At 45.7% G+C, this 24,516-nt stretch overlaps 1 protein-coding gene across 1 annotated transcript in view; it reads left to right on the forward strand.

Annotated features, from left to right (window-relative positions):
- The window catches only part of DNAH12 (dynein axonemal heavy chain 12), a 460,368-nt gene that overhangs the window by 417,488 nt on the left and 18,364 nt on the right, over positions 1-24,516 (forward strand). Inside the window, exons 60-66 of the mRNA XM_068114298.2 lie at positions 1,605-1,745; positions 4,658-4,795; positions 5,051-5,284; positions 8,043-8,228; positions 9,354-9,457; positions 10,384-10,588; positions 13,850-13,987. Coding sequence (XP_067970399.2) covers positions 1,605-1,745; positions 4,658-4,795; positions 5,051-5,284; positions 8,043-8,228; positions 9,354-9,457; positions 10,384-10,588; positions 13,850-13,987 — 1,146 coding nt within the window. The remainder of the gene's footprint in view (positions 1-1,604; positions 1,746-4,657; positions 4,796-5,050; positions 5,285-8,042; positions 8,229-9,353; positions 9,458-10,383; positions 10,589-13,849; positions 13,988-24,516) is intronic.

Genomic DNA, 24,516 nt, shown 5'->3' on the forward strand with positions numbered 1-24,516 from the left:
ATTCTTTCATTTTGTGTGAATACTGGATTTATGATGGATATCGAAGGGGGTGAGTTTCATGACCTTAGTTCCATGTTTCATACCCTTGTGGGATCAAAGTTTAAAGCTGTCCTGTCCGACAACCTTTTTTTGGCTTGTCGCACATTTTGCTGCGTTAGATTCCGTTTGAAAAGTTATTTCCTTTGACAGCAAAAGCAGCTTCCTGCAACAATTACAACTTCATATACGGCCTTTGGAGGATGCCAAGGCCACCCAATACCTCAACAGTTTAATGACCTCTTTCTCAGGAACGACTTAAGTACCCGGAAGGTACTATTTGGGCTGCGGAACCTTTTCGTGGAAGTGACCAACACTGCCAAATTTCAACAAAATCGGAGATAGTCATGTGAGATGCCTGTAATGATTTTGTGGGAAATAACCTGTTTACCATTACAGTGTTCATTAGCATGTGGTAGACTGTGTTCATGTGTGGTCATATACTGAGATGTACATATCATGCACAACCATACGAGTATAAGTGCAACAAGGATGGCCGCACATGGTCACAGCCTGTGACAATATCCGGTAACGGGCCGATTGGGAAATGCGCATTTAAAGCACTCTTAAAAGATGAGCAGTGCGATTGGGAAACACACATTTGATGCGTTTTTGAAAAATTCACTTGACACCTGTCATCCACGTCACCCTCCCCACGGTTATACCAGAAGGAGCTGATTCATCACATGGTCACGGATTGCTTAACCCCAACATGGGATAAAAAAATTACCTAACGCTATTTCTTTTAGTAAATTACGTAATGTAACCCTTGATTACGTAACACAACTTAACGCTTGATTACCGTGAATTCTGATGTACTGTACATTCTAACGGGCTTGATTAATCCCTACTATTATTCGACATGTGATTAGATTTTTGGGGTTCCTCATTGTGAATAACACTCGATCCAAACAAAGCCAATGGAAATCTCACACAACAAACCTGGTCAATGTATTAATCAGCAGAGGCCTACAGGCCTAATGCGTTAGGCCCATCAGAAAACCAAGATGGCGGCCATATCATTTTGTCTTTGTGCTATGGTGGGTGGAGTGAAGTGACAGATGTGGGTGTTGTCCGGCAGAATAGCCTACCAATGGGTGTACATTTAAAAAATCGATTCCCAACGAGAATCTCAACAGCAACAGCAACGGGAAGCTGTTGTAGACCTAACTGCATCACAGTATCTATTAATCCAGCATTTTGTTAAGGTTAAAAAGTTAATGGTTTCAAAAGAATTTACATCATTAACTTGCATCTGTGAACATCCTGGCAGCTACGGAGAACAGTGTGTAAAATCATCAGCTGGGGTGTGTAGATGTAAAGAGAGCAAGGTCCTCATAGTTTATCTCGTGCAATGAATAATTTTACTCATCATGGACTTCAACAAAAGGAAAAGAACAAAACCACAGCCGACCCATGCTAAGACCACCAAATTGGGCGATGATGTCACTAATCCATCATCCAATCAAGGGAACGAGTTTTTAGGCTAAGAGAGATTGCTAATTTTCATTGGTTCGTTTTTACATCTACTGTGGCAGTTGTAACGGTTGTGTTTGTGCTCTGTGTAGTTTCCAGTCACCATTCTTCAGAACGGCGTTAAGATGACAAATGAACCACCAACGGGTCTGCGGATGAACCTACTGAATTCATACATCAGTGATCCCATCATCGAGGAGGAATTCTTCAATGGCTGTCCTGGAAAGGCTCAGGTAAATTCACACCTCAGTTCATAGGTAGGCAAATGATTGTAGTGTAGCAGCATAGCAAACCTGTTGTGCATTTTGTGATACAAGCACCAAATTTGGCACAAATGTACATTAATATGTTGCGAACATTTTCAGATATTGGGCCACTTGAAATTCCGTAATTTTTTTTTTCAAATTTTTTCAAATTTCGTAATTTCAAATTTTTCGGGTGACACCGTCACAATTTCGGTCTTCGAGGCCGGCCGATATAGTGGGGCGGCTTAGCCCAAATATTCAAAAGAATTGTGCATTTTGTGATACAAGCACCAAATTTGGCACAAATGTACATTAATATGTTGCGAACATTGTGTGGTCAGCAATGAAGACGAGAGTCTGAATTACATGTATGCAAAAGACCTTGTGAACCAGTGAAGCAAATACACGGGTAAGCATGAATTAAATCTAGGGCATGATATAATTTCCATGATGTTTACCTCTACACTCAATGGTGGAAGGAGGTAATGTTTTGATCCCAGCTTGTCTGTATGTCTGTTTGTCTGTTAGTCCACAAAATTCCAGACAAAGCTTGTAGTAGTGGTAGTTGTAGTGGTAGTGGTGATAACAGAAATTGTTATATAGAACTGAACTTATATTATTATTATATGCAGAAAATAACTTCATTTCTATATGCCCTGCAGTGGACAGGTTAATTGGTTTATGCACTGAAGGGGTCACCCTGGTGTGCACTGCTGTGTTCTGCCTCACTGAGTTGTTCAGGTATGATGTACTCAGCACAAGCTTCCGGTCGGCCCGGAGGTGGGGGTGCGGGGCCTGTCACGGAACGTCAAAACAAACGGCCTGCCGGGGCCGCCCAAAAGTCGGGCGTGAGGGGCGCGTCCACTAATGGAACGCCTCTCGCTTCCCAGATCGAGGGCCACGTGGTCAGGAGAACCTCGTCCCTTCCGGTCACACTTTGCCTATCGGCCGGCCTCGAAGACCGAAATTGTGACGGTGTCACCCGAAAAATTTGAAATTACGAAATTTGAAAAAATTTGAAAAAAACAATTACGGAATTTCAAGTGGCCCAATATCTGAAAATGTTCGCAACATATTAATGTACATTTGTGCCAAATTTGGTGCTTGTATCACAAAATGCACAATTCTTTTGAATATTTGGGCTAAGCCACCCCACTATTGTGGATGATTTGATGCTAAATTTAAATTTATCTCAAACATTGTCATATATATATATATATATATATATATATATATATATATATATATATATTGTATACAAGGTCGAGGCTCGTGAAAGAGCTAACATTAATCACACAAAAAGTCAAACCGACACATAAAACACAAAATAAGGGGAGCGGTAGACAATATGGGGAGGGATGGGGAAGCACACAAACACAACATTTGAGACCAGGGACATCGGGAGATCTGTGGGAGGGAGAGGGCTTGGGGGGAGGTGGGAGAGGTATAAAACATATGGACACTGCAAGGACTTCCAGGAAAGAAGTTGGAATTTCAAAAAAGTGTATCTGGGGTGAATTAGCGGGGGTAGAAAAGATCAAGGTTTTGGATAGGGGAAGATAAGAAATGGTGGTGAACAGCTGTTTTAAAGACCTGGAGGGAGGAGTGGGATTGAAGGGAGTGGGGGAGTTTGTTCCAGAGGCGGGAGAAAGGAGGAATGAAAGCCTGAAGGTGAGCAGAGAGTCTTGATTTTGGCAGTTTAACCATAAGAGGGTTGCAGGCAGATCTTGTGCGACCTGTAGGAATATTTGGGGGACAGAGCACAGAGAGAGCTCGGGGAGCAAGGCTGGAGAGGAGTCGGTAGAAGACAGAAAGACCACCAACCTGCCTGCGGTGAGTGAGCGAAAGGCCCCCAGAGTTAGCTTCATCACAGGAGATTCCATAAAAACATTTCGATTGAGATTCGGGAATTGTGGTCCTGTGCATGATTCTATACATCTCTGCCACACCCCCAACACTGATAAGTGATAACACATCGTAGTTGTACCATTGTGGTTGGTGGATGTTGTATCGTTGTCGAGAAACCGGCCACCTCCATCAGGGTACAAGTTTGCTCTTGTTTATTCACAACAATTGCTAAATGAACGAGAGCGTTCATATAACACGTTAACGAGTTTTGAGAAACACGGACTTGGGCGGGGTCTACTATCGGCAAATTTGGATTGGTCGTCATGCCGTAATATTTTGTCCAAGTACTGCTAAATGGAAGGGGTTTGTGTTCTGCAGTTTTCAAGTATATAATTTAATTAAAATAACATGAAGATTTTAAAGATCGAAGAAGAAAAAAAAAATCCGGAGGCTAACCGCCGTTGCTGCAGCTTCTTTTACACCACCTCATTTAACACATGGCATTAGTTATTCGTGCCTGTTGTTTGTGTCCCTTATAACATCCTTAAAAACAGTAAGTTTCCTGTTTGGAATTATTTTCAATTTTGATTCACTGCCAGACAGGTAGACAGAGTAAAAAAAACATTACCTCACTCCTCTCTGTGCATGTGTGATCAGGATAAATTAAGAGCCAAAGTTCTGCTAAATCACAGGTTCGTTTTCCGATTCATGTTCCGATTCATGTTCACAATATAACTTTCAATTCAATTTTCAGTTGTCCCTCGATCATAAACTGACGTTTGTAGACAGAAGGACAGACAGAAGTAAACCAATCGCTTAACCTCACTTTTCACTTCACGTGCGCTGGGGAATTGCAGCTTTTACTTGGAAAATATCTCGTTTGTTTCCTCCAGCCAAATTGGTCATACTCGGACTGCTCAAGCTGCAAGACATGGGCTTGAATGAAGTCGTCCTTGTACTCTGTGATCCATGGATGTGAAGTCATCATTCTCCACTGTACTATAACATGAGGAAGGGTGATGTGGTACCCTGACGAGGTCTCTTGGTTGCAGGTTTGGGAGAAACTACTTTTCGGAGTTTGTTTCTTCCACGCACTTGTTCAAGAGCGGCGCAAGTTTGGCCCACTGGGCTGGAACATCCCGTACGGATTTAACGACTCCGATCTGAAGATCAGCATCAGGCAGCTGCAGGTGGGAGACTCATGGAAACCCGCTCGCTTCAACCCATGGGCTTCAACTTCAACCCATGGGCTTCAACTTCAACCCATGGGCTTCAACTTCAACCCATGGGCTTCAACTTCAACCCATGGGCTTCAACTTCAACCCATGGGCTCGTTTGCTGGAAACATTATTTTGCCCTCATCTGGAGGGCAATGGATGTTTGATCATTGTCATGTTGAGAAGGACGTGCATATCCTCCATCTGTTTCTCTCTGCCCTCCCACAGCTCTTTGTGAACGAGTACGAAAGTGTTCCGTTTGAGGCTGTCAGCTACCTCACCGGGGAATGTAACTACGGAGGCCGGGTTACAGATGAGTGGGACCGTCGCTGTCTGCTCACCATGCTTACGGATTTTTTCAACCCCAGAGTCTTGGAGGATCCGGACTACAGTTATTCATCCAGTGGGGACTACTGCGTCCCACCCAGGGGCACACATGAAGACTATGTGCAGTTCATAAAGGTAGATTAGTAATTATCCTCCCTTTCACATACAGTATATACATTATTTTGCTGTGTTCTCTTTCTGACTCACTGTACTTCCCTTTTGTTATCCTGCGCTCGCGAAGCGAAAAGCGGGGTTAAGCATTCGTGTGCGTATGTGTGCCGTATGTGTACCGTGTGCCATACATGTCTGCATTTTAAAAATTCATTTTCTTGGCAACCGTTGGTCCAATTGACACGAAATTTCACCATAGGAGGGCCTCCTGTAGAATATTTTATTGATTATTATGACGTCATACGAAGTCACGTGGTACAGGTGCCATCTTGGAAAAAATTCGCACCTCTATATCTCCCAAACCACTCAATGGAAAAAATGAGACCTGGCTCATTTTCAAGTACTCCCCATGGGGAATAACATATGTTAATGATGATGTCATCGGTGCCTTCGTTATGACGTCATAATTCGACAAGCACAACACTTATCCGATCATTATTTTAAAAAATTCAGCAACTGTTGGTCTGATGGACACGAAATTTTAACCATCGGAGCGCCTCCTCCTTTAAAATATTTTAATGATAATCATGACGTCATAGGTCATGTGTTGCAGGCGCCATCTTGGAAAAACCGAAAAAAGGTTGCACCTCTACATCTCCAAAACCACTGCATGGAAAAAATTGAAACATGGCTCATTGTAAAGAACTCCATATGGGGAATAGGTGTTGTTAACGATGACGTCATTGGTGCCATAATTATGACGTCATCATTCGACAGTGTCAACGCTTAGTCTGATCAGTTTGAAATGTATTGAGCATGATCTATGCAACAATTATATTAGAGAATATAAATTTATGATGTCATCACTCACGTGGTCTGGCAGCCATATTGGATCAAATTTAAAAAATGATCAAAAACAGAAGATTTGGCTCGCAACATGTTGACTGCGCAGGGTAAGTATTGTTGCGCAACTCCCGGTTAACATCAGAGTCGCGGATAGCCTAAACGGTCTTATTCGGAGGCACAACCCAAACACGGATTTTACTATGTGTCGCACGGGAGGGAGAAGGAAAATGGAGGCTGCGGACACGCTTAACTGCGAAATGGCAATCCTGTCGGGGAAATCAACTCAAGCGGGCTCAGGTGAACAGGGAATATAAAAATAATATAAGGGTTTATTAACAAGGATGGTGGGACAGGAAAACCGCGATGATAATCAACTAATGGCCTAAGTTGGGATGGCAGGACACGACAGATCTCAACCACAGACGAGGGAATATGAATACGAAAATAACACGTCTCGTCGTGTACAGTGTAAACACAGAGCTCGGCCTTATCTGTCTGTAGTCTTGTATGGTTTCCCGTCCAACATGGCTCCATTCGGCGTCAACCGCGGCCCGCTCCAACCGCCTCCGAGCACCACCAGGCCTCGCTCCAAGCTCCGATCGTTTCGCCGCCCACGAGGTCCGTGCACCAAGCACCACGCGTCCACCACGGGCCCGCGAGCACCACACAAGGTCGACCCTCAACTCGAGCACGAACACAGAACGACAAAGAACGGAAAAAGGTGAAGAGAGCACAAGTCCACTGCATGCCAAGTGCCGCTTCGAGCCAAGTCCAAGCCAATGAAGCAACTCTCTCACAATTCTCTGCCTGTGCGAACTCAACTACTCGCCAACTCAATCACTCCACTGCGTCTCAAGACTCACTGCCAGAAGCAACTCTCCCGAACCAACTCTCTCAAGACTCACTCTCGAACCCACTCCCTTCGAACCAACAAACCAAAATGGCGTTCGGCGCGCGCTAATCTCTCCTGGCCGGTGACGTCAGCCTTGGCGTGCTGCCAACCAATCAGTCCCTTCCACCGAACCTCCCAGATTCGCTCAGGCCCATGCCCACCGCGCCTCCCAACCTCGCTCCCTACTTCGTGGTCGTAGCGCGTGCTATTCGAGGTGGATATGCCCGCCGGAGGTGTAGGTGGCGGCGGCCATTATCGGCGGTGTCCCGGCCTGGTTTCCTTTTGTCGGTTCTCTTCCAGAGTCTCGTCAGGGAAGGGAATTACTTAGTGTTGCACTAAGTAGATCCTAACTACGTGTCTAAGTGGTGTGCAGTGCCATACGTGACAAAGGTTTGGCTGACCAGGTGAGACACACGGGGGCGCTACTCTTTAATCCCTAACTCTACTTAACACACGAACCTCCTGGTAGGTTCACAAGTTTACTCCTTACCCGACAAAACGCCTAAACACACAGAACTTATTACAGGTAGATTCTCTATCGCGACAGTCGGACACCTACCTACACAGATCTATCTGGCTCTGCATATCACTACCCCACCAGACATAACAGTATTCTATGAATACCATCTAGTTTGTAATGCAACTACGAATGATTGAACTCCAAGTACAATTGACCTGAGGCATCGTTAGGTAGCTGGCGAGTACCTAAGCCAAGCGAATGAAAGGTAATTGAAGCATTGCATGTTCGAAGCTCAGGAGTCCACATGAACCACCTGTGGAGGAACCATTTGTTGTTTGGATTGTTGCTAGGTTGCGCAAAATTTTCCATCAGCTGCAGTTATATGGGTGGCAGGATGGCCGAGAGGTATGCACACCTGCCTTTGAGTCTCGACATCTGCCAGCATTAGTTGGCGGACATTAAAACCCCACGGTGTCCTTCGGGAAGAGTGGGCGAGTCATCGCCGGCACCCTTCCCAAATTCCTTCCCTGACCTGTGTTGGCATGGCAATCTGTGTGCTCCGCGTGTTCTCATGTATTCCGCAGAACTTTCCCCTTGTGCAACATCCGGAGGTGTTTGGCCTCCACGAGAATGTCGACATCAGCAAAGACCTGCAGCAGACCAAGCTCCTCCTCGACTCCATCGTCCAGGCCCAGGGTGGCTCACGGCAGGGCACATCAGGAAACACCGACAGCACCTTGAACGACATCTGTGCCGATATTCTCCTCAAGGTATGCGAGTCAGAGTTGCTGGCATGTTTATCTCTACACCTCGCCACCCCTATCAAAAATCCTTGTGTGCTGCACATGCAATTGACGATTTTGTTACCTAAATGTACCTTCTTTGGGTTCTTATAAAACTGACTGGCTTGATTGTAATCCATATTTCACTCACTCACCACAGGCAGGTTGGTGGTCTTTATGTCTTCTACCGACTCCTCTCCGGCCTTGCCCCCCCAGCTCTCTCTGTGCTCTGTCCCCCAAATATTCCTACAGGTCGCACAAGATCTGCCAGCAACCCTCTTATGGTAAAACTGCCAAAATCAAGACTTTCTGCTCATCTTCACTCCTTCATTCCTCTTTTCTCCCGCCTCTGGAACAAACCCCCTCACTCTCTTCAATCCCACTCCTCCCTCCATGTCTTTAAAACAGCTGTTCACCACCATCTCTTATCTTCCCCCATGCAAAACCTTGATCTTTTCTACCCCCGCTAATTCACCCCAGATCCACTTTTTTGAAATACCGACTTCTTTCCTGGAAGTCCTTGCAGTGTCCTTGTGTTTTATACTTTTCCCACCCCCATTCCCATGCCTCCTCCACCCACCCCCATTCCCATGCCTCCTCCCCCCAAGCCCTATCCCTCCCACAGATCTCCTTCTTTCCTGGAAGTCCTTGCAGTGCCCTTGTGTTTTATACTTCTCCCACCCCTATTCCCATGCCTCCTCCCCCCAAGCCCTATCCCTCCCACAGATCTCCTTCTTTCCTGGAAGTTCTAGCAGTGTCCATGTGTTTTTCACTTCTCCCCCCCCCCCCCCCCCCCGCTTTCCCATGCCTCCTCCTCCCAAGCCCTCTCCCTCCCACAGATCTCCCCATGTCCCTGCTCTCCATCTTGTTCTCCTGCTCCCTTTTTTATGTTTTATGTGTCCGTTTGTCTTTTTGTGATCAACGTTAGCTCTTACACGAGCCTCGATATTGTATAATACAAAAAGAGAAGAAGAGGAAAAAAAAAAGGTAAGAAGAGATGCTGCTGAGAACAACGATTCCTGAGATCATGTACTTATCAGGTGTTTCTGTTACCTTGCTCGGCTGTCTGTTTATTTAAACTTGGCCATTGTTTTTGGGTTTTGCCTCCAAAAGCTCCCCGGCGATTTTGACACCGAGGAAGCCTTGAAGCGCTACCCGGTGAGCTACGAGGAAAGCATGAACACGGTGCTCGTTCAGGAGATGGAGAGGTTTAACAGGTAAGCTGTGACACGTTCACACATCATTAATCGAGTGGTGCTGTACTCTCGATTAAATATACCAACTCGTGCTGTCAATCATTGGAATGTCCGATAGCCGCTCATGTAGGTGATGGTGCACACATAAACGTGACCTTGACATATTATATGGGGTTTTTTAGGGCCACATAACTGCCAATATTCGCTTGTTGTTATCCCATTTGACAAATCATGTATGTCTAATCGCTCATGTGTTGTCACCGGATCATGATGAGATTTTATAAACCGAGCAAACACATGGGATTCAAGCTTGAGATTTTTTCATCTTGCTGCACATGATGTGTAAAATTACCAAGGGTACATGCTGGCTATGTGCCCCTTTCATTGTGTGTGTGTTTGTGTGTTTGTGTGTCTGTGTGTGTGTGTGTGTGTGTATGTGTGTGTGTATGTGTGTGTGTGTGTGTGTGTGTATGTATGTGTGTGTGTGCGTGTGTATGTGTGTGTGTGTGCGTGTATATTTGTGTGCGTGTGTGTGTGTGTGTGTGTGTGTGCGTATATGTGTGTGTGTATTTGTGTGTGTATGTGTGTGTATGTGTGTGTGTGTGTGTGTGTGTGTGTGTGTGTATGTATTTGTGTGTGTGTGTGTGCATGTGTGTGTGTGCATGTGTGTGTGTATTTGTTTGTGTGTGTGTGTGTGTGTGTGTGTGTGTGCGTGTGTATTTGTGTGTGTGTGCGTGTGTATTTGTGTGTGTGTGTATGTGTGTGTGTTTGTGTGTGTGTGCATTTGTGCGTGTGTGCATGTGTGTGTGTGTGTGTGTGTCTGTATGTGTATGTGTGTGTGTGTGTGTGTGTGTGTGTGTGTGTCTGTATGTGTGTGTGTGTGTGTGTGTGTGTGTGTGTGTGTGTGTGTGTGTGTGTGTGTGTGTGTGTGTGTGTGCATTTGGCAGCCTGGCTCGCACGATCCGAGGCTCGCTAGAGAGCCTGAAAAAGGCTATTCGTGGCCTGGTGGTCATGAATTCAGAACTGGAAGCTGTTTCCCAAAGTGTACTCTTGGGGAAGGTTCCTGAGAGCTGGGCCAAGTATTCCTACCCCAGCCTGAAGCCCCTTGGGAGCTACATCACAGACTTCCTGACTCGACTTAAGTTCCTGCAGGTACTGTACTCAGGTTCCTGCAGGTCACGAAGCAAGGGAAGTTACCTGGAGTTTTCAGGGAACACCAGAGTGCCAATGGTCTTATTACATAAAAGTTGTGATGTTAACACAAAGTCAAAACCATATCTTTGCATATATACAGCACCGTAACAAGCCCCATCCTATACTGCTGGACTGTACATTATGTAACTGGGGGGAAAGGAATGAAAGGTGAGAACTGATGCAAGCAAAGGCCTTGAGAGCAATGAAAGTAAGAGCTGTAGTAGCGTTCGTTCACCAGCAGATGGGACTGGTGTCACGCCAAGGATTTAGGTCGTCGAGCTTCATCCGTGTGCACTGGATCCATGGCTATGTTACTAAAACACAGGTGGAGAGCACGTACCTTGTCCCAGGGGAGAAAACAAGTATAGCCGAAGGTGCTCATGTCAAAGTGAATGAATAAAGGTGAAAATGGTGCAGTTATTATAGGTCCTCACATGGAATAAACCCTGCTATCGTTAATGGTGTAATGGGGTTTCATTGCACACTGAGCATGATTCATCTCAATTTGCAGATTTACTGGGTTACAGATTAAATACTGGACACAATATATTTATGATGCAAAAAAGATGACGGATTTGTTTTGACCCATCGCTCATACATACATTGTGTGCACACACACACACACACACACACACACACACACACACACACACACACACACACCTTCCTTTCCCATAACACCTTCTCCCACCATTCTTTCCCTTCATTCTTCATTCTTCCCATATTTCAATCCATTCAGTCCTTGGTTCTCTCTTTTATCCAAGTCGTCTCTGAAAAAAAACAAAACAAAAAAAACACCTTTAGAGGCCATTTTTCCCTGCAAGCAGGGGTTGGCCTTTTTCGGGGACCGTGGTTGTTGTTGTTTTTTTTTGGTCCCCTTTTTGAAGCAATGTTTTACGGCCGGATGCCCTTCCTGCCGCCAACCCTTTTTGCGACAAACAGGGAATTACCAGTGAACTGGTACTCAATTTGCCGACCTCGGAAGGTCCAGAATGAACAGGCTGAGTCAACCCCCCTGGCGTTAATTCAGCGATCGACCGGGATTCGAACCCAGGATCCTAGGTTTATATTAATTCCTAAGCTGGCACCCTAGCCGCTAGCCCAACACCAGGGCTCCAACACCAGGGCTTGGTCACCAGAGTCTCTGAATATTAGTTATAACTAGCCGAAACCCGTGGAACATCCACGGAAGGGAGGATGTGGTGTATGGATAGAGTGTACCATTATGGATGGCATAGGGGATTTGCTTGTCCGAGTAAGAGTTAGGAAGAAAGATCAATTTTCACTTGTGCAAATATGCTACTCACAATTACATCGCCTGTGCGTCGGCCTGTGATTGAGCCAGAGAGTTGGCCTGTGAGTCAACCTCCTTTCCAATGTCTGCAAGAGTTGAAATACTGATTGTGAATGTGTAAAATTATATGAAAGAAGAACATGCATATCAATAGACGATGCCATCGAAAAGGAGAGCAGCTGTCAATAGAAAAGGATGTCTGACATCAATTTGACATTATTGCACAGGAAATGACAAACAAAGAAACAGTTCATTTCCATCGGGTAATATTACGATGAGAGATCAGCCGATACCTTTATTATGTCCATCAGCATCCATGGCACTTAGAAAAAAAAAACGTGGCATCAGCCAGCCGCAGCCAACTATCACGTACCGTCTCGAAGTCAATGCCATCCTTTTATCTCTTCGTATACAACTTACTGATCGCAACGTCACTCCATTTAACTTTATTAAAATGATGATAAAGACGTGAAACCCGTGGAACATCCACGGAAGGGATATCGTTCGTCTGTTTTCAGCTCGTTATCTTTAAGCTTCCTTACGTCTCGCCACCTGCTACACCTCTCTGAGTTACGAGGATTTATGCAACGCACCCCGAGTATCGCAACGTCACTCCATTTAACTTTATTAAAATGACGATAAAGACGTTTCCTTATATATCCTAATTTCAAATGTTCAAGGGAATAAAAAAGCTTCCTTACGTCTCGCCACCTGCTACACCTCTCTGAGTTACGAGGATTTATGCAACGCACCCCGAGTATCACAACGTCACTCCATTTAACTTTATTAAAATGACGATAAAGACGTTTCCTTATAAATCCTAATTTAAAATGTTCAAGGGAATAAAAAGACCATTTGGTTCACACCACCCATCACACCACTCGACTGTCGAATCAGCGGACGGCTCGCATCGCCTTCGCCCAGCAGACGCCAATACGATGGTGCCGTAAGATGGCGTCGTATCGGCCGATAATCGGATGCTTTTGGGTCCCAAAGTCGGCGAATTCAGATTTTTCGAGTATGGCTGTACGTGATAAACAAAGAGCGCGGTTCATAGATGGAAAATGCATTAGTGCCGTGGGCATCGGGTCACTGGGTGCGGCATAAAAGGGATAACAAAGTCGAGTCCTTACAGTATTATTATATAGATTTTAGCCACTGGAGTTCTAATTCTACACATATACATAGATACATAGATTATGTCGATACATACATCCCCATCCCACTGCAAGGCAGACAGCAGCTGCATCATTCTGTGCTGATCTGGAATTGATTATACGCTGGTCTGATATTAAATGGAACACGTCCTTCAAGCCTGGAACATCTAAGTATCACCCTGACGTTCTGGATGGATTGTCAAACGAACCCTATTATCTATTTCCCTGGTCGGCAACTGGAGGAGATTTGGTCACTTTACTGGAATCATCTCTCCTGGGCTAACCATATAACCATCTTGGCCCCCAAAGCTAGCCGCGCATTGGGTATCCACCGTGCATTGGGTATTCGTGGGCGTTCCAAGATATTCCTTGAAAAATGAGAACTACTCGGACTACAATGCTGTCACCCATAGATCAATGGAGTGTCGCTCTCCTCGATGGGCTGGGGCTCCAGCATCACATCTCTCTCCTGGATTCCTGTCTTTTTATTACAATTCCTATTTATTTATGTGTTTGGCTATTTGTACATTATGCCCAAGTCTGTTCGTTATGACTCTCATGGCTTGAGACCACAAGAATCTAATGAGTCTTTTTTTCTTGTGCAAGATGTGTGTGTTAAAAGCAATGTGCAAGTACTTTGCCAGGATGTTTTATTTGGGAGCATCTCCCAGAGCATCCACTTATTACGTACTGTATGTAAGGTGTACATCACAACTTGATAGCCCCTTTGAGAGTAACTTTTATCCACGTCCCACCCTCCCTGGGCAGGACTGGTACGACACTGGCAAGCCAGAAGTATTTTGGATATCGGGCTTCTTCTTCACTCAGTCGTTCCTGACTGGTGCCATGCAGAACCACGCGCGGAGGTACACGATCGCCATCGACCTGCTCGGGTTCCAATTTGAGGCACGTGTCACAGTCACGCCCAAGGCACACACTTGTACAGCATCTTCCTTCCACTCATCCTTAAGATAATCCACTGTTTTTTTCAATTGTTATTATTTTTATAAAAGATCGAGGCTCGTGTAGGAGCGAGCACATAAAACACAAAAAGCATAAATGGACACATAAAACAATAAAGGGAGAGGAAGACAAGATGGGGACAGAGAGGGAAGCACACAAGCACAACCGTAGAGAACTAGGACATCGGGAGATCTGTTCGGGGGGGGGGGGGGGGCAGCGGCACACGGGTGCAAAATTAAATTTACACTACAAGCAATTTCAGGTATAAAGTCGGAGATTGAAAGATGTGGATTTGGGGTGTATTAACGGTAGTAGAAAAAACCAAGGTTTTGGATGGGGGAAGATAAGAGATGGTGGTGAACAGCTGTTTTAAAGACCTGGAGGGAAGAGTGGGATTGAAGAAAGTGGGGGAGTTTGTTCCAGAGGCGAAAAAAAAAGAGGAATAGAAGAGTGAAGGTGAGCAGAGAGTCTTGATTTTGGCAGTTTTACCAGAAGAGGGTTCTGGCAGTTCTTGTGTGTCCTGCAGGAATATTTGGAGGACACAGCACAGACAGAGATGGAGGAGCTTGGCCAGAGAGGAGTCGGTAGAAGACAGAAAGACCACCAACCTGCATACGGTGAGAGAGTGAAAAGACCCTCAGAAGGCCCTTGGAGTTAGCATCATCGCAGGAGATTCCAATGATCCTGAAAGCTTTAGTTTCTACAGCGTGAAGCCGATCTAGGTGTGAGGCAGGAGCACCAGCCCAGAGGGGAGAGCAGTATTCCATCAAGCTGCAGATGAAAGTCTTGTATGTTGTGAGGAGCTCAAGTGTGCCAAGGAAGGACCTCACACGATGGAGGATGCCCATTCGGCGACTGGCTTTGGAGGCCAGCTTGATAGTGAGGCCCAAAAGCTTAAGTGACAGAACTTCTTTGAGAGGATTGTTGAGAAAGTAGATGGGAGGGTTTTCCAGACGGTCTTTTCGGAGAGACATCGTAAGAGTGTGAGATTTGTCAGGATTGAAAGACATGTTCCACTTGTTTGACCAGTTTGTGATGTTGTCCAGGTCTGCAGAGAGTGAGGAGGCTGCAGACTGCCGATCTGAGGGATGTGGAATGGAGCGGCAGAGAGTGGAGCCATCAGCAAAGAGACAGAGGATTTTCCAGAGTCGGAAAGATCATTGATGAAGACCAGAAAAAGCACAGGGCCCAGAACACTACCTTGGGTAACTCCAGTCTGAACCGGAAGGGGAGATGAGAGAAACCCATTCAGGGCCACATGTTGGCTATGACTAGAGAGTAAGTCCACCAGCCATGCGTGGAGATTTCAATGGATACCATAGGAGGAGAGTTTGGTGAGCAGAGCGGGGTGCCAGACCATATCGAAGGCACGTGATATGTCAAGGGAGACAGCTCTGATTTTCTGTTTGGCATTGAGGACCTCCATCCATTGTTGAGTCAGCAGAAGCAGCATGTCCAGAGTAGAATGACCTGGTCTGAATCCAAATTCATGATCAGAGATCAAGCCATTGGAGAAGAGGAAGGATTTGATAAAGCAGTAATGTTGTGACGTTACATTTCGGTAATGTTGCGGTAATGTTGTGACGTTACATGTGATTAACAAGCGTTACGCCTAGGTCCCCCGTCGGTGAAGTGATGCGAGTTGACAAAGTGGAAGACGCAAGGCGGCCATCTTGGATTTTGACGTGGCGACCCAATTTTCAATAGCGTTCTCCCTTATGCGTAGATACACCCACACACCAGATTAGAAGTTAGTAGTTCGTTTATTTTTCAAGATATTTTGCTCACAAGGTTCAGACATATATATGGTGGCGGCCATCTTGGATTTTGACGTGGCGACCCAAATTTCAAAAGTCTTCTTCCTTATGCGTAGATACACCCACACACCCGATCAGACGTTAGTAGTTCGTTTATTTTTCAAGATATTTTGCTCAAAAGGTTCAGACATATATATGGTGGCGGCCATCTTGGATTTTGACGTGGCGACCCAATTTTCAATAGCGTTCTTCCTTATGCCTAGATACACCCACACACCAGATTAGAAGTTGGTACTTCGCTTATTTTTCAAGATATTCCACTCACAAGGTTCAGACATATATGGTGGCGGCCATCTTGGATTTTGACGTGGCGACCCAATTTTCAATAGCGTTCTTCCTTATGCGTAGATACACCCACACACCGGATTAGAAGTTGGTACTTCGCTTATTTTGCAAGATATTCAGCTCACAAGGTTCAGACCTACATGGCGGCGGCCATCTTGGATTTTGACGTGGCGACCCAATTTTCAATAGCGTTCTTCCTTATGCCTAGATCCACCCACACACCAGATTAGAAGTTGGTACTTCGCTTATTTTTCAAGATATTCCTCTCACAAGGTTCAGACATACATGGCGTCAGACATACATGGAGGCGGCCATCTTGGATTTCGACGTGGGTTGCACCCACACACCAAATTCGAATGCTGTCCTTCGCTTACGCACGCACGTACGCACGCACGCACGGACGGACGGACACACGGATGGAGGGGAAAACCATAGTCCCACTTTCGCTCCGTGGTGCGACGGGGGACAATAACTGTGACGTTACATTTCCATTTTTACTCAATAACCCAAAGATTGATGGACCAGGGTGTGCATTTCTGGTGCTTCTCATGAGCATGGCGATATGTTCAGCTGATGCCCTCACGCTGATGACACGCCATTTTTTTCTGCATTACACAGTTTCAGGAAAGCGTACACTTCATAGGTCAATGACTTCTTGTGAAGGGTACAAGGCTGTGGATATGCAGCGGCGTGTTTCCCAATCTGATCTCTTGCACATTTGCAATACATGATGCGGGGCTTTTCATGGCCTGGTCTCCCGACGGAAGTGTAGCATCACGTAATTCGGCAAATAATGCATAATGCCAGCAGTGTCACGCCCTGCCAGCAACGACGTCACGCACACTGCTTTAGAGTAAGTGTTTCAATGATAAAATGACTCGTGGCATAAATTAAGGTTTCACGAGTAATGAACAGTTAGAGTGGATGGGACATCACATGCCAAAGTAACTTTTTGGGGTAGATGGGTTGGGTTGGTGAGGCCAGGAGGGAGAGTTGTGGAGAAAGGGTTGTGGGGTGGTGGTAATGAGCGCACAGCTTTGCAGTCAAATTCCACTGCACACTGTATGGCATTTTGGGGGCACTAATGCCTCTGTTAGGCCGAGGGCTGATTGAGTGAGTGATTTCCCCATTCCAGAGGGTTTAGCAATTTACTGGTTTGTTGTGTTGATTAAGGTCGGTCTCGATGTATTCGCGGGTAATTTATCGAACAAACTGCGGCGTTTGGATTCCTATATAATCATTTCATTTGAGCAGAACATTCTGAATGTAATCTTTGTTTTAGTCATCATGAGATGTACAGAATCGGTGGATTCTCGGATTTGAGAATCCTGTGGTTTTTTTTATTGTTGTAGGGTAATGAGAATTGTTGTAAATATCACCCTCCGTGTGTAAAGGTAATAGGTCGTCCTCCTAGTTACTCCATATACATACACGTAGCCAATCATATACCCTCTTAAGTAGTTATCTCCTTATTATGTGTATTAGTTTAAGGCTGTGTCTTCCATTAATTGACACTGCATTGCACCGAATCCAAATAAGGTAGATTCCCTTTCATTCCCAAAGCCCCCCATTCCCAAAGCCTCGATTGCCAACTGCATTCGCCCTCCATTAGCCACGAGGTAATCTCGGAGAAGAAAGGCGTGGCCCCCACCTCATCATGAAGGGTGGAGCCCCGAGTGACCAACCAAGGCTCAGGGGTTTGGCTTGAGAGGGTGGAGAGAGAACGATTGGGGAGGTTCGCGAAGGTTCGAGGGTGTGGCCTATATAACCCGCGGCGGGACGCCCCCAGGGAGATGAGCCCTCGGAGAGTACGCGACGCACCTGAGAAGAGCTGCGTGATCCAGGAGATGAGGGAGGGATGTCCCATGAGCCTTGAACCATCGCAGCTTGAACCACCGGAGCTTGAAGTCCACCGCAGTTGTGACCACCGCAGCTTTGGGCTTTGACAGCAGTTTCAACCGTGGCCGTGAAGGAACGCCGCTGGCGAAACCGATCGAGAAGGGGTGGCGGCTGCTCACTCCCGGCCCGACCGTGCTCCGGTTCCAGTTGAACCTTCCTCTCCTTCCAGCCAATCGTTCCTGCCTTCATCCCCCATTCGTGTAAGTCTGCTCGTCGTCTGTCTTTTGTCTTGTCCTGGGGTTAAGTAAGACTGAATAGGTAAGCTAGTAATTGCACTGTGTCTTCTGGTCCTTCCATTCTTTCTGTCTTTATTTTAATATCCTTCCTTCTCCTCCATTTCTTTTGACTTGTAAATAGTAGTAATAAATTATATTTGTATTTCCTACCTTCGTTCTTCTTCTTCATTCACATCCATTTCGTCCTTGTCTTTTCCCTCATTGAATACCTGTGGCGCGATTTTGGCCAACGTTTCAGGATCGGGTTTAGTCTGTGGTAATGGCTCGAACGTCGTGTTGCTAACACCGCTCGGCAATTATAACATCTAAAACCGGGGTTCGAGCGGGAGTCCCTCCCTTGCTCGTGGTTAGGAGTGGCACTCAGGTCCTTGGGACTTTTTGTAGACCAAATACCCTGGCTGCTCCCGACCGGGAGGAGCAGTTGGGACCCCCAAGACTCACGTCGGTCAGTCGCGGACAAGGGGATTAATCCCCCCTCGATAAGGGGAAAAGAGGCCGACGGAGAGATCCGCAACAAATATATATATATATAATTTTAGAAACAGGCATCAAATTCCTGCGAGGGGCTAAGTGTGAAAAAATTCTGACTCAATGCGGGGCTCGAACCACGGACCTCCGTTGATAACGCGTCAACAGCCCACTGTGCTATTGAGCCAGCCGCAATTTCCTCAGAACTTTTCCACACTTAACACTGCGAGCATTATCATGGCTGATGTCTTACGTACCTGCTAAGCAGACCCCGAATGTTAGCGTAAGTATATGCATGCGTATGTATATATATATATACATACACTGAATATGTACATACAATATATAAAATGCCCTCCATAAGTATTGTAGCAGTGAAGTCAAATTTGCTATTATTGCTATATACTCAATAAAATTAGATTTGAGATCAAAAGATAAATTCGAGGCAAGAGTACAGAAGGTCAGATTTTATTTCTTGGTATTTTTATGTATATATGTTTGACCACTGTCGAACAATAACACTTTGCATGTTCAGTCCCCCATTTTAAGTAAGCATAAGTATTGGAACAAATGACTGACAGGTGTTTCTTGTTGCATTCATTGTTCACAAATAAAGGAGGTGTGAATGTCTCGTCGAGGTGTTAGCCTTTGTTTTTGCCTTTGGAGTCATTCAGCATAAACCAACACGAAGACCAGAGAAATGTCTTTGAAAGAAAAACAAGCAATTTGGAAGCTGAAAGAACAGAATAATTCAATTAGAACCATAGCACAGAAATTGAGGACAGCAAATACAACAATTTGGAATATCTTGGAAAAAGAAAGAAACCACTCGTTTACTTAGTGAAAGACAACGGCCAGGTCGGCCAAAGAAAACAACTGCAGTTTATGACAGAAAAATCATCTGAGCTGTGAAGAGAAACCCCGAAAACAACTGTCAGTGACATCACCAACAACCTCCAGAGTGCAGTGGTGAAAGTATCACAATATACCTTTCAAGGAAGACTTCAACAGTAGAAATACAAAGGCTACACCGCAAGATGCAAACCTCTCATCAGCACCTAAAATAGAAAGGCCAGATTAGAATTTGCCAAGAAGTACAGAGGTGTGCCAATAGAGTTCTGGAACAAAGTTTTAAGGACAGATGAGACCAAGATAAACCTTTACCAAAGCAATGGAAAGGAGAAAGTGTGGAGAAAGGAAGGAACTGCATCTGATCCAAAGCATACTTCCTCATCTGTGAAGCATCGTGGAGGAAGTGTCATGGCTTGGGCTTACATGGCTGCCTCACCACTGGTTTACTCATCTTTATTGATGATATAACTAATGATGGCAGCAGCAGAATGAATTTGGAAGTGTACGGAGACATTTTCTCTGCCTACGTACAAGAAAATTCCTCCAAACTCATTGGGTAGCGCTTCACCTGCAACAAGACAATTACCCAAAATACACCGTCAATGCAATCAAAGGGTTCATCAGGGGGAAAAAGTGAAAGGTTTTAGACTGGCCAAGTTAATCTCCTGATTTAAATCCAATGGAGCATGTATGTATTTCACTTGATGAAGAGGAGACAGAAGTCAGAAACCCCCAAAACAAACAACAACTGAAAATAGCTGCAGTGAAGACTTGGAAAAGCATCTCAAAAGAAGATACCAAGAGTTTGGTTGGTGATGTCGATGGGTCACATGCTCAATGTAGTCATTCCATGCAAGGGATCTGAAACCAAATACTAACGATTATACTACTTTAATTTACCTGAACTTGATCTGTTCCAATACTTATGCTTAACTAAAATGGGGGACAGAACAAAAAAAAAAGCTTTTGCTCTACAATAGTAAAACATATTTGCATTAAAATACCAAGAAATACAAGCTGATATTCTGTAGTCTTGCCTCATATTAATCTTTTGGTCTCAATTCCAAATTTATTGAGTGTAGAGTACAGCAATAAGAACAAACTCGACTTCCAATACTTATGGCGAGCACTGTGTGTGTGTGTGTGTGTGTGTGTGTGTGTGTGTGTGTGTGTGTGTGTGTGTGTGTGTGTGTGTGTGTGTGTGTGTGTGTGTGTGTGTGTGTGTGTGTGTGTGCACAGTCACATGAAAAAGTAAGTACACCCCATGTAAAGTTTTGACTTTTTCAACATATTTCAAAGTACAGCTATTTGATCTTCATTTCAACAATATTGACAGATAAAGGTGATATAATATAACAAATATCATGAAACATTTACATTTTGTAGTCCATTGTATAATTTAAATAAACATAAATGCAAATTTCGCTTATTTTTCCTTTTTTTTTGTATACTGAATCGAGGCTCGTGAAAGAGCTAACATTTATTTCACAAACAAATCAACCAGACAAACAAAATATATAAAAAGAGGGAGCGGAAGACAAGATGGGGAGAGAAGGGGAAGCACACAAACACTTGAGAGCACACAACATTTGAGAGCAGGGAGATGTGTGGGAGGGAGAGGGCTTGGGGGAGGAGGCGTGGGAAGGGGGTGGGGGGGGGGTGGGAGAAGTATAAAACACAAGGACACCAAGGACTTCCAGGACAGAAGTTGGTATTTCAAAAAAGTGGAATTGGGGTGAAATTAGCAGGGGTAGAAAAGATCAAGGTTTTGGATGGGGGAAGATAAGAGATGGTGGTGAACAGCTGTTTTAAAGACCTGGAGGGTGGAGTGGGATTGAAGAGAGTGAGGGAGTTTGTTCCAGAGGCGGGAGAAAAGAGGAATGAAGGAGAGCAGAGAGTCTTGATTTTGGCAGTTTAACCATAAGAGGGTTGCAGGCAGATCTTGTGCGACCTGTAGGAATATTTGGGGGACAGAGCCCAGAGAGAGCTGGGGGGGGGGGGCAAGGCCAGAGAGGAGTCGGTAGAAGACGGAAAGACCACCAACCTGCCTGCGGTGAGTGAGTGAAAGGCCGTTGGAGTTAGCTTCATCGTGGGAGATTCCAATGATTCTGAACGCTTTGGTTTCAACAGCGTGAAGACGAGCTAGGTGTGAGGCAGGAGCACCAGCCCAGAGGGGAGAGCAGTATTCCATTGAGCTGCGGATGAAAGCCTTGTATGTGGTGAGGAGCTCAGGTGTGCCAAGGAAGGACTTCGCACGACGGAGGATGCCCAGTCGGCGACTGGCTTTGGAGGCCAGATTTGAAATGTGGTTTTCCCAGGAAAGATCATGGCAGATAATGAGACCCAAAAGCTTGAGTGACAGAACTTCTTGGAGAGGATTATTCAGAAAGTGGATGGGAGGGTTGTCCAGTCGGTCTTTTCAGAGAGACATCGTAAGAGTGTGAGATTTGTCAGGATTGAAAGACATGTTCCACTTGTTTGCCCAGTCTGTGATTTTGCCCAGGCCTGCAGAGTGGGGAGGCTGCAGACTGCCATTCTGAGGGATGAGGAATGGAGCGACAGAGAGCAAAGTCATCAGCAAAGAGATAGAGAGGGTTTTCAAGAGAGTCAGAAAGATCATTGATGAAGACCAGAAAAAGCACAGGGCCCAGAACACTGCCTTGGGGAACTCCAGCCTGAACAGGAAGAGGAGATGAGAGAAACCCATTCAGGGCCACACGTTGACTACAACTAGAGAGGAAGTTCGCCAGCCATGCGTGGAGATTTCCATGGATACCAAAGGAGGAGAGTTTGGTGAGCAGAGCGGGGTGCCAGACCGTATCGAAGGCACGTGATATGTCAAAGGAGACAGCTCTAATTTCCTGTTTCGCATTGAGGACCTCCATCCATTGTTGAGAAAGCAGACGCAGCATGTCCAGAGTAGAGTGACCAGGTCTGAAACCAAATTGATGATCAGAGATCAAGCTATTGGAGAAGAGGAAAGATTTCATATCTGAAGCAATGATGGATTCCATGACTTCGCTGATAATTGGGAGAAGGCTGATTGGTCTGTAGTTGCTAGGATCTGTTTTTGCACCTTTTTTGTGCAAAGCGGTGATGATGGCTGATTTCCAAGCAGACGGCAGATGACCTTGAGCGAGAGAGAGCATGAAGAGAACAGAGAGAGGGAGTGAAAGAGCGGAAGAACAGGATTTTAGGACCCGTGGGCTGATGCCGTCAGGTCCAGTTGCAGAATCAGAGTCGAGGGTTGACAGAAACTTTTCCACCTTGTCAGGAGGAAAGGACACAGAGTCCAGGAGCAGCTGGGTACCAACTGGGTATGGTGGGAACAGAGAGGGATGGGTTTGGGACACAAGATTTAGAGGCAAACACAGAGTTGAGGCATTCAGCATTTTCACGTGCGGAGTCAGCCGTGTAACCGTTTGAGGTGAGGGAGGGGATGGAGGGGGAATATGAATGATCGTTTTAAGGCCATTTTGCCCACTAGAGTGGGGGTTAGCCTTGCGGGACCCAGACAATCATGGTTCCCTGTTTGAGGCAATGTTTTTATGGCCGGATGCCCTTCCTGACGCCAGCCCTTGGTCACCTCTCACGATGCGCAGGGATACGGTGTACCTATTCTAAACCGGGGTACACACTGGGATCGTTCATCCCAGCAAACTGGTACTCAATTTGCCGACCTCGGAATGATGACAGGCTGAGTCAACCCCCCTGGCGTTAATTCAGTAATCGACCGGGATTCAAACCCAGGATCCTAGGATCCCAAGCCTGGACCCTAACTGCTAAGCCAACACCAGGCTTGGGAATGGAGGGGGAACAAACACCAGAAACAGATTTGACCAGACGCCACCAGGATTTGGAAGAGGGAGACAGATAAGAGAGTTCGGTCTTGAGAACGGAGAGATATTGTTTCCTGGCTCTCCTGAGGGTGGACACACACTTGTTTCGGGCTTTGTGAAAGGAAATGAGATTTCCTTCCGTTGGATTTGCTTTCCAGGAGACGAAAGCAAGTTGTTTCTGGGCAACAGCCTCACCACAAGATTCCGTGTACCATGGACGGGAGGAAGGGTATGACAACTGAAGACGAGATGGGATAAATCTGTGCATGAGAGAGAGCAATTTACTTTGGAAGAATTCCCAGGATGAGTTGATGTCAGAGGCTGTAGAGATGTGAGACCAGTCCAGATGATTGATGGCTGCTTGATGACCATGCCAGTTGGCCTGAGTGAAATGCCAGACTCGTCGACACTGAGGAGGCTCTCTGAGAATGGTCAGAGAGATGTCCACTTTAACAAGCACATGATCAGATGAGCCGATTAGAGCAGAAGAAGAGCAGCAGATATTTTCAGGGAAGTTAGTCATAACCAAGTTCAGAAGAGAAGATGCTCCGTTGACTGAGATCCGGGTCGGGAAATTGACAGATTGTGCCAGTCCCAGTGAGTCGCAGAAGTCCTTTGCTGAAGAGCCATGGCTGGTGAGAGATGTACCCACACCCAGCCAACTGGCATGGTGACAATTGAAATCACCACATATGAGGAAGAGAGAGTTGGGATGGGTAGATAGAAGTTGGTCCATATTATCAGACAGCGAGATGTAGATGGAGTCAGCACTGTTTGGTGGATGGTACAACACACATATGAACAAAAGGTGGGAGCGAAGGGAAAGCCGTCGCCAAAGGTATTCCTGGGGGTGAGGTGGAGAGATGGCAGTGCAGGGCGAGTGAGGAAGAGATTTTTTTTTTATATAAAGATAGCAACCCCACCTCCAGGACGAGGCTCAGGTCTATCATACCGGAGGAGGGAGTAACCTTGGAGAGATACCAAGGAATCAGAGACATCATGAAGTAGGAAAGTTTCTGTTAAGCAGATCACGTCTGGTTTGTCAGAAGCAACTTGTATGGAGAGATCAGTCAAGT

Source organism: Myxine glutinosa, chromosome 4 (assembly GCF_964187855.1).
Source record: "Myxine glutinosa chromosome 4, kmMyxGlut1.1, whole genome shotgun sequence".
In the NCBI taxonomy this organism is placed as follows: domain Eukaryota; kingdom Metazoa; phylum Chordata; class Myxini; order Myxiniformes; family Myxinidae; genus Myxine; species Myxine glutinosa.